This window comes from Artemia franciscana, chromosome 16 (genome assembly GCF_032884065.1).
Source record: "Artemia franciscana chromosome 16, ASM3288406v1, whole genome shotgun sequence".
In the NCBI taxonomy this organism is placed as follows: Eukaryota; Metazoa; Arthropoda; class Branchiopoda; order Anostraca; family Artemiidae; genus Artemia; species Artemia franciscana.
Genome location: NC_088878.1, coordinates 20,457,884 through 20,470,590, shown reverse-complemented (window position 1 = coordinate 20,470,590; position 12,707 = coordinate 20,457,884). Strand labels below are relative to the sequence as shown.

The window sequence follows — 12,707 nt, the reverse complement described above, 5'->3', positions numbered from 1 at the left end:
CACTACAATAAAATTCTCAATTGGATTATAATCGACGACTTTATTTTAATCGAAAGCTATAAATTTTAGGCCCAAAGAATATGTGAGGCCTGATTTCCTTATGCAGGTGGGAGGGAGGGGTGAAGAAAAGACCAAGGTGAATTAGAAAATTCGTAGTATTCCAAAATTTTTCAAAAATGAGTAACACATTTCTATTTTTTTAAATGTTAAATATTATGTCGAAATAATACTCATACCTTAAAACAGGGCTCATCAACAAGTGATTACCTATTTAATAACTTAAACTCACCCACCTTGTTCCCAGAAAAAGTATAATATACAAAAACAGACAATCCAATATATCTTTTGTTAATAACAGAAAAAAAATGAAAAAGATGTTTTTTAGTTTGATGACAAAGTTGCGTTAACGATAATAGGCGGAGAGCAGCGGTATTTCTCCGAACAATTCTTTCCCTGTAGTAACTTTGGAAATATAGGCGTTAAAATAATAAAGATATTTCAAAATTATTATTTTACTAATTTTGATCTTTGGTAAACTCTACAATCGTTTTTTGCTCTCTGTATAATAAGCAGTGTTATAATGCTGCCTAAGTAAAGAGCGATATGGGCACAATGAATTATTTATTTTTTGGCTTTAGACCAGGGCTTCGTATCGAAGTAGTTGTCGTAGAAACTTCAAAAAGAGCTCATTCGATTGGAAACTGAAAGGACTATTGCCCGTTTTGATATTCAAAAGTGATAGGACGGCAATTAACCCACTCCCGCGCCCACTATTTCCCAAAACACATCCAATTAATATTCAACATAACTGAAAGGTCCGGAAATTATGTCTTTGAGGATGACAGCCCCCCCCCTCCAGCCCTCAGACAAGGGGTATAGGCTACGCTATGAGGACATATAAGGTATATATAGAAAGGGTGATCGCACAAACTTTGAACGAGACTCATTGGATGATTAATCAAGAGTTCTAGTGCCCTTTTGAGATTTAGATTGATCGGAAGGTGAATACCCCCCTACACGTCGTATTTTCCCAAAATGTATCTGATAGAAATTTTAAGATTGCCATTTGTTTTCATAGAAACTTCGAAAAGAGCTGATTCGATTGGAAATTGAAAAGGATAGTACCCTTTTTAGTATTCGAAAGTGATTGGAGGGCAAATAGCCCCTCTCCCACGCTCTCATCTCCCCAAAAACATCCAACCAAATTTTGAGATATCCATTTTGTTCAACGAAATTAAAAGACCTGTAGATTTGGTCTTTGAGGATGACAACCACCCTCCCCCTTACAGCCTTCAGGGCAGGGATTGTAGGTTATTCCCAACCGACATATAAGGTATATATATATAGATAGGGTGATCGTATAAACTTCGGAGGGGATTCACTGGATAGGATAATCGTAAGTTCTAGTGCCCTTTTCAAGATTCATAGTGATCATAGGGTGGATAATCCCCAGCCCACATACACACAAACACACACACACACAGTGATCAGAGGGTGGATAATCCCCAGCCCAAACACACCCACACACACACACACACACACACACACACACACACACACACACACACACACACACACACACACACACACACACACACACACACACACACACACACACACAGACACACACACACACACAGACACACACGCACACACACACACACACACACACACACACACACACACACACACACACACACACACACACACACACACACACACAAACACACACATACTAAAACAGGGACTAAGGAGAAAGAACATTTTGTTATGAATGAAATCCAATCAAACTTCTTAAAACCAACATAACTAATGTTTATCACTGTGAAATTAAATAACAGGGTTGTTGCTTGAAATTGTTATAAATAATATTTTTGGGAAATTTGGGTTATATATTTGCACATTAGGGGGGGGGAAGTACAGTGAGTCTAAATGCCTAATGTGCTAGGCACAATTATTCTGCATATTATTAAGTAAGAATTATTTTCTAACTTCACAATGTCCGCTTACTTTACTTCCACTCCCGCTAATGGGCCAATATGTGCCTCAAATTCTATATTTTCAATTATTCTGTCACTTCTCTTAGTCTTGTCTCACGCTAAGCTAAAAGAAACTAAAGAAAACAAGTTTTACAAGGCTTCAATGAATGACCAGCTTGAGCGGTAGGGCACTTTATCATGCAAGTACTAATTTTGCTATTTTGAAGCTATTGCACAACTGATAAAGCTACTTGAAAACAAAATTTGAAAAAATTTCTTCTCTAAAACCTTTAACAGCGTAAGTAAGAATTGTCTTTTTCCTTATAATATCCTCATACCATTGTAAGTGTTTTTATGTCTCCTGCTGGTTTTAACTTATTTTTTATTTATTTGAAAGTTTCCAAATTGGTCTTGTAGATAGGCCATATATATTTGAATTTGCACAGAAAAGTATTAACGATCTACATAAGTGATTTTCACAAGTTTTTTGTAGAAAAAACCTGAACAAAACAACAGATATAAGGTCATATCATAGGTAACGCAATAGCGACGCCTAAGCAAAGAACGATGTTCGAAAAATGTATTATTTATTTATTTAAACCCCCCAACCTCAGCCCTCAGAGGCAAAGGTTCTAAGTTATGGATATTAAGAAGGCTAGCGCCCTTTTTAATAGTAAAAAATGATCGGAGGGTGACACTACGCCCATCATTTCCCCAAATATTTCTGATCATAATATTTATATAGTCATTTTGTTCAACATAGTTGAAGAGTCTGCAAATTATGTTTCTTAGGATGAAAACCCTCTCCCCTTCTGCGGCCTCAGGACAAAGATTGTAGGTTATGCCCTTGGGATAAATATGTTTTTTACAGAAAGCGGTTTCGTAGGTTATGCAAACAACATTTTGAACTTCAATTGTACTATCCAGCGCATTACGGACGTTTTTACATCGCTAAAATCTGGGTATGCAAAACATAGTATTGAATTCAATGCTGATGAGCTGGAAGTAGCATTCTACAACGGGAAGCAGGCACTACCAACCAGAAATTACTCCGTATATGAAAGGGGCCGTTCCCTCTTCAACACCCCGCTCTTTACGCTAAAGTTTGACTCTTTCTCTCCACTCTACTTTTTAAAACATTAAAAAACTTTAGCGTAAAGAGCGGGGTGCTGAAGAAAGAACAGCCCCTTTCATATACGGAGTAATTTCTGTTCGTTTTAAGTTTTAATGTCGCCCCTTACTTTCAGTTAAAAAAAACTTGTTTTATTTATCTAATTTCTGAACGTTTTTTAATTAATACATGCTTTGATTTTGGCTCTCCGCACAGGAATAATTAAAACGAAATTTGCATAATTTTTTTTTTTTTGGCTAAGTGGCTTTCTCATAATTTTGATAGGACAATTTTTAGAAAAAAAGAGCGGAGGAGGAGGCCTAGTTACTTTTCAATTTTTGGCTACTTAAAAATGGCACCTAGAACTTTTAATTTTTTTACAAACGTTTTTATTCGTAAAAATATACGTAACTTACGAATTAATTTACGTAACTAACTTCTATATTCGTACGTTTTTACTACTGATATGAGGGGGCTCACCCCCTCGTGAATACCTCGCTCTTCACACTAAGGCTTAAATTTCGTCCCAATTCCTTAAGAATGGCCCCTGAATCACAAAGGCCGTAGAATAAATAGTTGAAATTACTAAAAATCCTTTAGCTTAAAGAGCGAGGTATTAGGAGGAAGTGAATCCCTCACATACGTAATAATTTCTGTTCGTTTCGAGTTTTAATGCCGCTCCATGCTCCCAGTTGAAAAAAGCTTTTCATATTTATTTTTTCATTAATTTTAAATGCTTGAAAATTCTGCGCCTCCTTCATGGAAATTCTCTTCCCCCATGACAAATTCGTTAAGATTCTATTACTTTTAAGGGGTGTTTCCCCCTTTTTTCTAAAATAATATAAAAATCATGGGAAGATCCCCCCAGATAGCCCCCACCCCTCAACTCCCTCCCTCCACCAGCCAAAAAATTCACGTGAAAACATCTCTACGCTTCCCAATAACCATTACTATATATAAACACTGGTCAAAGTTTGTAACTTGCAGCCCCTCCCATGGGAACTGTGGGGGAGTAAGTCGTCCCCAAAGACATCGTTATAAAGTTTTTCGACTACGCTGAATAAAATGGCTATCTCAGAATTTTGATCCGTTGACTTTGGGGAAAAAATTCGCGTGAGAGGGGGCCTAGGTGCCCTCCAATCTTTTTGGTCACTCAAAAAGGGCACTAAAACTTTTAACTTTCGTCAGAATGAGCCCTCTTGCAATATTCTAGGACCGCTGTGTCGATACGATCACCCCTGGGAAAAAAACAAAAACAAACAAATAAACGCGCATCCGTGATCTGTCTTGTGGCAAAAAATACAAAATTCCACATTTTTGTAGATAAGCTTGAAACTTCAATTGTTGGGTTCTCTGATGGTGTGAATTGTTGGCTGATTCTGATGGTGTGATTTTTGTTAAAATTCTATTACTTTTAAGGGGTGTTTTCCCCTATTTTCTAAAATAAGGCAAACTTTTTCAGGCGCGTAACTTTTGATGGGTAGGCTAAGACTAAACTTGATGAAACTTAAATATTTAAAATCAGCATTAAAATAAAATTCTTTTTATGTAACTATTGGTATAAAAATTCCGTGTTTTATAGTTTCGATTACTATTGAGCCGGGTCGCTCCTTACTACAGTTCGTTACCACGAACTGTTTGATACGCTAAGCTTCATCCAAAGTATTCTTTTAAAACTTATTAACGCAGTTGCATAACCATGCTGTTTACTTACAGCGCCAATTTGGAAAGTGTCTACTAAAATTGAAAATTCGGAATTAACTTCAGTTTTCTTTCGTTTTGAAAATATCTTCTACTTTCCCCATATGGAATCGCATTTCTTATCATGTTAGAAAATTCAGCATAGCTGACCCTTTTATATCAAACAGTTCGTGGTAACGAACTGTAGTAAGGAGCGACCCGGCTCAACAGTAACCGAAACTCCAAAAAATGGAATTTTGATACCAATAGTTACATCAAAAGAATTGCATTCTAATGCTGACTTTAAATATATAAGTTTCATCAAGATCAGTTATACCCATCAAACTTCATCGTCAACGCCCCGCTCTTTACGCTAAAGTTTCTTACTGTTTTTAAAATAGAGTTAAGGGAAAGAGCGAGTGTACTTTAGCGTAAAGAGCGAGGCGTTGAGGAGAAGCACTTTTCATATACGGAGTAATTTCTGTTCGTTTTAAGTTCTAATGCTGCTCCTTACTTTCATTTAAAAAAATTTGTTTTTTTTTATTTATCTGTTGAAAAGCAAGTTTCTGAATATAACTCTCTTGCAACCATTAAATTCACGAATGAACAAACTCTCTATTCTACTCTTGAAAAATAACAGAATTCTTGAGTAACAACCCAAAAGGGTAAAATGTTTAAACAACTAATTATTGTCCAAAATCAAAGCTGATTTTCTTATAGATATTGAATTTCTACCCAAGCTGATATTTAGGGATTTTAAGGATGTTGATTAGGAATTTGATGCTAATATTGCATTCTTGAATTCTAAAGTGACAATTTAGTCGGTTTTATTCCCTTCAGGTATTTGAACTATATCAATATCAATACTCAAGTGCTCGGAAGGGGTCGGTTACAAATATTGGCTCAATGTTGAAGCATAAAAGGAAAAAATCATTGTGCTGCTGCTCCAGCCATGACTAGTGCTAACATTTTTCTTCTCTCTGATAATATTTGCTCGAAGTCGGCTTAACTTTTTAATTTATTCAAAAACCTGTTGAAAAAACAAGAAAATGGAACAATAATAAAAAATAGGAACAAAAGGAGAATTCAATAGAATGAACGTTTCAACAAAAACAGGATCAGTATTTTAGAAATCTCAGGTTGTTGGTTAAAAATGCGGTTTAATACTCAATCAAAAAAGCACGTGGTCAGCTACGCCAGCCAAGACTAACCTTACAATATTCCTATTCCTTATTTTTGTACAGTTTCGTTCGAAGCATCTTTATTTTTATTTATGTTTTCAAACAAGATGAGTTCTATATCCTCTCCTGTGTTCTCCTTGTGTCCGAGTTGTGTTCTCCTTTTCTTTTCCTCGAATAGTACCTCAAAATCTTTGGGATTACAACCTCCCTTTTAAAGAATTATTTCTCCAATTTCTAGCTTTAATTTTTCTTTTATGTCTATCCCTAGCTTCTTCTTTGGAATCTTTTCCCAGAGATGGAATATATCCAAAAATAAAATAATGTCGTCACGGTCAAAATCGAAAACCTAATAAACATAATAAGCAACTCGGGAAATTACTAAAAACCAGAAACGTCCCATAATAACAAACTAAATTACCCAAAACCCCTAAGTAAGGTTTCGAACGAAACAATAAGTACGCCTTGAGAACCACTTCACTCAAAACACTATACAAGAAATTCACGGACCCCAGACTTGAACAACAAGAAAAATTTATTAGCTTGAAAAAATGAAAAAGTGGCTGGAACCACGAAATGCCACATAAGCATGTGTTTTTCTTTTCTCCCCAGTTAGCTGGTCAATAGACCATCACAAATAACTAATCAAAGGCTCAACTTAAAAAAGAATTATGTATCTAGTCCCTTAAGGAATTAACATAGAATGATATTTAAAATAAGATTTGTTTTCAAAATACTGCATTTTTGTAAGCAAGATGATCTTTTACTAATTGTTCAACTTTATAAATTAGATCCATTTAATATAATTATGGAAGACTCCCTTTACTTTGCCTATTACCACCTACCAAATTCTATTACGAAAGTTAAACATGGCAGATGTCTGTCTTAGGCTTTGCTTTTGCATAAATTAAATAAAAAATCAGTTTTTTGTAACTGCAAGTAAGGAGCAACATTAAAACTTAAAAAAAGTAGTATGTATGTTTTTTGTTTGTTTGAGGGTTGTATATGACGTCATAATAAGTATATAAGGTTTCGTACATGACGTCATCACAAGTTGACGTCATTATAAGTATATAAGGCTTACGATTCTAAGAGAATATTTAGCATAAATACTACAATGGCAGAAGAAACAGCTGAGGAATCAAATCGTGCCGAGGAATCAAACAGGCTTGCGGCTCAAAGAGATAATGCCAAACAAGAGCAACGCAAAACAGGCTTGCGGCTCAAAGAGAAATTACCAAACAAAATTGTGCCGAGGAATAACAAGAACAACGTGAAAACAGGCTTTCGGCTCAAATAGATAATGCCAAAAGAAAACGGGCCGAAAAATCACAAGACAGCATGAAAACAAGCTTGCGGCTCAACGAGAAATTACCGAAAAAAAATCGTGCCGAGGAATCACAAGAGCAACGTGAAAACAGGTTTGCGGTGACGGGTACACCAGGACACAAGGAATATAACTGACGACCGGGACACTCAAAGAGAAATTACAGACCGGGACACCGGGACACAAATGACGACCGGGACACAGGAAATATAAATGACGACTGGGACACAGGGACACAGCTACAACGGGGACGCCGAGGCGGGGGGTGGCACACGGGGGATACATAAATGACTATGGGGACACAGGGAATATTCAATTAACAATCACCATCAACAAATCTCAAAGGCAATCATTAAAAAAATTCGGTATAGATCTGAATACAGATTATTTTTCCCATGGACAATTATATGTTGCATGTTCAAGAGTCGATAAACCTGACAATCTATTTATACCCGCAGACAATGGGACAGCGAACAGTGTTGTATATTCGCAAGTTTTACGTAGTAAAGACATATATATATATATATATATATATATATATATATATATATATATATATATATATATATATATATATATATATATATATATATATATATATATATATATATATATATATATATATATATATATATATATATATATATATATATATATATATATATATATATATATCTATCTATATTCACAGGTGGAAAACAGGGACACAACTACAATGGCGCGTAACTAATACGGCGAGTAACGACTTACGCACGAGGGGGCTTGGGGGGTGCAAAGGGCCCCTATAAACTAGGTATTGGTGTGGTGCGAAGCGCCACACCAACAGCTAGTTTGTAATAAGTATAACTAAATGAATATCATTGAATAAATTTGAAAAAAATATTCCTTTTCAAAAATCCAATTAAATCCTATTCGAAAAGTTTTACCAAGCTTTAGCCGGATCGGCGCGCGTCAATTAACCACAGAAAAGTAGCTGGCTGGAAAAATGTGGTTTTTTGGAAAAGTATAGAAATCAAAGTTTTCTAGCCTTGGCTTTCTTTGTTTTAAGTCATCTGTAGTCTAACTATATTGCAATCAAAAGGATATAGCATAAGTCTTAAGTAAGTGTGGTTTAGGTGTTTTAGGTTTTGTTAGGCGTTTTTATAAGTTCTATTGGTTATCTCGTGCTTGCCTTGCATTTTCAGTTAATACAGTAGTTGAAAAAGAACCTTGAATTTCCTTGGTTTGAACTCGGTCAGGACCAGCGCATACTTGGCTTATCATTCGGGCTAGGCTAGACTGTGGTGTTATGCAACGCTTGTGGCCGCTTTTACTGGGTGTTTTAAAACCGGCAGGCTCGCCTTAGGGAACGTTAAAGACCCCCGAGAAAGATTCACTTCAGGCAGTTGACCGTTAGGCTAGTCCAGTCGCAGTGACCCGAGTGACCAAAAGCATAACAGTGCATGAAAACATAAAAAATAATAGCCAATATACCGGGCCTATATTTCAAATATAAAAGCCCCCATAAGACTTTCATACGCATTTCTCGTCAATACTAAAATTCATCAAAAATAAAATTAAACCGTAACACGAAATTTCAATTCTTTTAATACTAACTCTGGAAACACCCACATGGCCGAAATTAAAGAACATATAACAATAAATCTACAAATTGCACCTTGTAATCACTTGGAACAGAGAGGTTACGATAGTGTGTTCTTCTGTAAATTCTCCTCTGTTTCTTCCCTCTCCACCCTGGCCGCAACGGCTGCTACTAAGGCAGCCCCTCTGCCGCTTCCATCTTTTGAAAGCATCAGCTCAAAAGTCAAACCCGGATTTATCAGCTGATTGATTTTTTGTACCATCAAATTATGGAAATGAGGGTGGAATCTATAGACCGATCCGTCGACTGCTACGACAACATGCTTCTCATTAATTTTGTTAATCAGTGTTGCCACTCCAGCAGCAGCCATAAAAGCAGCCCTCTGCGATACAAGTTGACAAACATACCTAATTTTAGCACAGTCTTCAGGAGTAAAATTCATGAGCCCAAGCTTCTCTAAAACACATTTGCAATTAGTAAAATCCCCTTCTGGGCTGTCTTCGATTTTACTTATGTACTTAGTAAGAAATTTTCCAGGTTTCAGTAAATGTCGATACGAACTACCATTTAAAATAAAACCTTCTTTCGCCAGTGATACTAAAACATGACGGACGATTTCACCCATATACATCCCACTAACCATCTTTTCATATAATTGCCTTCCACGGTTCAAAGAAGCGTCATCAAGAGCTTTGTCATATTCTGTCCTAACAAAATCCAAACAGCCATTGTCTCCAAATGCTCCCCACTCAGTGTTAATTATACACTGCTTAGGATCATCAAAATCACCATCCCAACATTCAATATTCTCTAGCTTCTCGACATAGCAAGCATTTAGACCGGTACCAACTATGAGTCCTATCCGGCAGGCAGGCTGTTTGTAAGCGCAAGCCATCAAAGTTCCTGTTGTGTCGTTCAGAACAGCCACCACTTCAATCATGACATCTCCTCTTTTATGAATTGCTCTCCGTAGTAGTTCTACAACGTCTTCGCCCTCCACATTAGCGCAGGTGAATCCTTTAGTCCACTGGACAAGTCTAGCTTTTGTCAAGCCTTCTTGCCGACAGGGAAAACTGAAGGTGAAACCCAAGGGAATCACTTCTTTGTCAACCTTGTACTCCTTTAAAAATAGTGCAAGGCATTCTGCGATGTGATCAAAAAGGGATTCACCTGATCCCGTTATTATTCGAGTTGGCATAGCAAAAATTCTTGACACAAATTCCTTTTCAGGTGTAGCTTCACCTAAATGGATCATAAGCACTCTAAAATGGGTCCCGCCTAGATCGAGGGCCAAGAATTTTCCCTTTTCCTCGCCATTTGGCAAATTCCTAACGTAGGTGGGATAGCATTTTATGTCAGCTACACCGTTTGTCTTCTGGCGCAGTCCATTTTCTATTTCTTTTAGTAACGTTGCACATACTCTTTCTATTTGATCATCAGAAAGGCTTAAATTCGAACATCTTTCTTCCAACTTCAATAACGTTTTCATCCTACACGATACTGATTTGACTCTTTGTTACAATTCTACCTTTAAAGCAATAAAGAGCTTAGATATTTTTATATTCATTTTATTTCTACAGTTCGTTGCCACGGACTGTTTGAAAAAGTAAGTTATTTTCCAACTGAAAGCGAATTTTTTTTTGTATTTTGTATATTTTTTTCCTTGCCAAAACTCCATTGAATGTTCGATGCACTACTTAATACTTGGTATCTTTTTGAATCTGAATCTTTGGCAGCAACATAGTAAAGAATGAAATTTAGCCAGAAGTAGCCAAAAATTTAAAAACGTACTGAAAAAATATACCAATCGATCGTGGCTGCAGTGATAGCTGCAACCTAGTAAAACCCGAAAACATCGCATAGTAAACAAAACAAACAGCCCAAACGAAAAATAGCAGACCATCGGAACTGCCTTGCCCGAAAACCCTACATAACAAACTTAAGATCTTTTACTTCAACAATAAGGAAAACCTATTGGCTCGATAAAAAGGATATCTTAACATAAAATGATATCTAAAACATATTTTTTTTTAAACCTGCATTTTCGTATACTAGATAGTTAATGATGTAACGATCCATTGGATGCAAAAAAAAATACATTTTTGTATACAAGATGGTGAATGATATCAGGGCCAATAGGTAAAAAAGGTAAAAGGATGCGGCCCTCGTCTCAAACAAAATGGCTAGCCAGTCTAGGATTCGAACCATGCCCCTTCGTACAAAGAACTAGAAGAAGGGCAAGATCAATACAAGATACTAAGGTATTTAGGAGTGCTGTTATTGATGTTAAAAGTGAAGATCACCATCTAGTAGATGGTGATCACCATCTAATTTCTGAAAGGTAAACTACCTTCTGGGAAGTTATAATGTTAGTATAATCTAGGATGAGAATTTGATAGAAACTTTCCAGGAACGGTTGAATACTCAAACTGAGAGTATAAAATTTGACATTATTGAAGGTGTTTGGAATAATTTTAGAAAAACCATTCGTGAAGTTGCTGATGGTGTCTTAGGGAAGAAAATTAAGATTGCAGCCAGGAATATTAGTGAAAAAGTCTTATTTTTAAAATATAAGAGAAGGGGTTTTGTACAAGAATTATTTCAGTGATAGATAATATGAAAACAAAAGGAATGTAAAGAAAGTGGAGAAAGCATTAAAATATGAACTAAGGAGGTGTGAAGTGGAGACCATGCATAAAATTGCCAATGATCTGGAAGATGCAGCTAGACAGCATAATAGTGAAATATTATACTTGTACGTTAATAAATTAAGTGGGAGTAGTCAATCCGGACTTTTCCTAGTTAAAAATAAGAACGAGGACACCATTAGTGATAAGGTTAGAGCTAAAGAGAGATTGGCCGAACATTTTCAGAGTGTTCTAATTGAGATACAGTTACAGATATACAGAATGAATGTCACAATTATCGAGGCATTAGTCTGATCTCTATAGGTAGCAAATTACTTTGTAACAGAATACTTTTTAGACTGGAGATGCTGTAAACAAAGTTTTAAGAGAAGAACAGTGCGGTTTTAGAAATGGAAGAGGATGTGTCAACCAAATTTTCACTCTTAGGCAAATAATTGAGAAGTGCCTTAGTTGTCAAACACCTTAGGTCCAAACACCTAACAAAAATATTGACCAGGGGGGTAGCTTCATGTACCTTGGTAGCATTATTAAGGAAGAAAAAAAAGTTTCTTTTAGCTACAAGTAAGAAGTGACGTTAAAACTTAAAACGAACAGAAATTATTCTGTATATGAAAGGGGTTGTACCCTCCTCAATACCCCACTTTTTACACTAAAGTTTGACTCTTTCTCACAACCCTACTTTTCAAAACAATAAAAAACTTTAGCGTAAAGAGTGAGAGTGCAACTACTACAATAGGGTTCTCCGATACATTGAATCTAATGATGTGATTTATGTTAAGATAATATGACTTTTAGGGGATGTTTCCCCCTATTTTCTAAATTAGGTAATTTTGCTCAAATTCTAAACTTGATGAAACTTATATATTTAAAATTAGCATAAAATGCGATTCTTTGATTTAACTATTGGTATCAAAATTTTAATTTTTAGATTTTCGGTTATTATAGAGCTGGGTCGCTCCTTACTGCAGTTCGTTACGACTTACTGTTTGATAAAAAACTAAAAAAGAAAAAAAGAAAAAGCAAAAAAAGAAAAAACTAAAAAAAAGAAAAAACTGAAAAAGAAAAAAAAAATAAAAAAAAAGAAAAGAAAAGAAAAAACAAAAAACTAAAAAGAAAAAAACTAAAAAACTAAAAAGGAAAAAAATTAAAAAAAAGAAAAAGGAAAATCTACATAAAAATAAAGAAAGGCTAAAAAACTAAAA

The 12,707-nt window shown here is 35.6% G+C and overlaps 1 protein-coding gene across 1 annotated transcript; it reads right to left on the bottom strand.

The window, feature by feature from the left end:
* Positions 1-8,693: 8,693 nt before the first annotated feature.
* On the bottom strand, positions 8,694-10,346 carry LOC136036915 (hexokinase type 2-like). The gene has a single exon (XM_065719293.1). It carries the CDS (start codon positions 10,344-10,346, stop codon positions 8,958-8,960), a length of 1,389 nt encoding a protein of 462 aa, XP_065575365.1. The 3' UTR covers positions 8,694-8,957.
* Between the last annotated feature and the right edge of the window lie 2,361 nt (positions 10,347-12,707).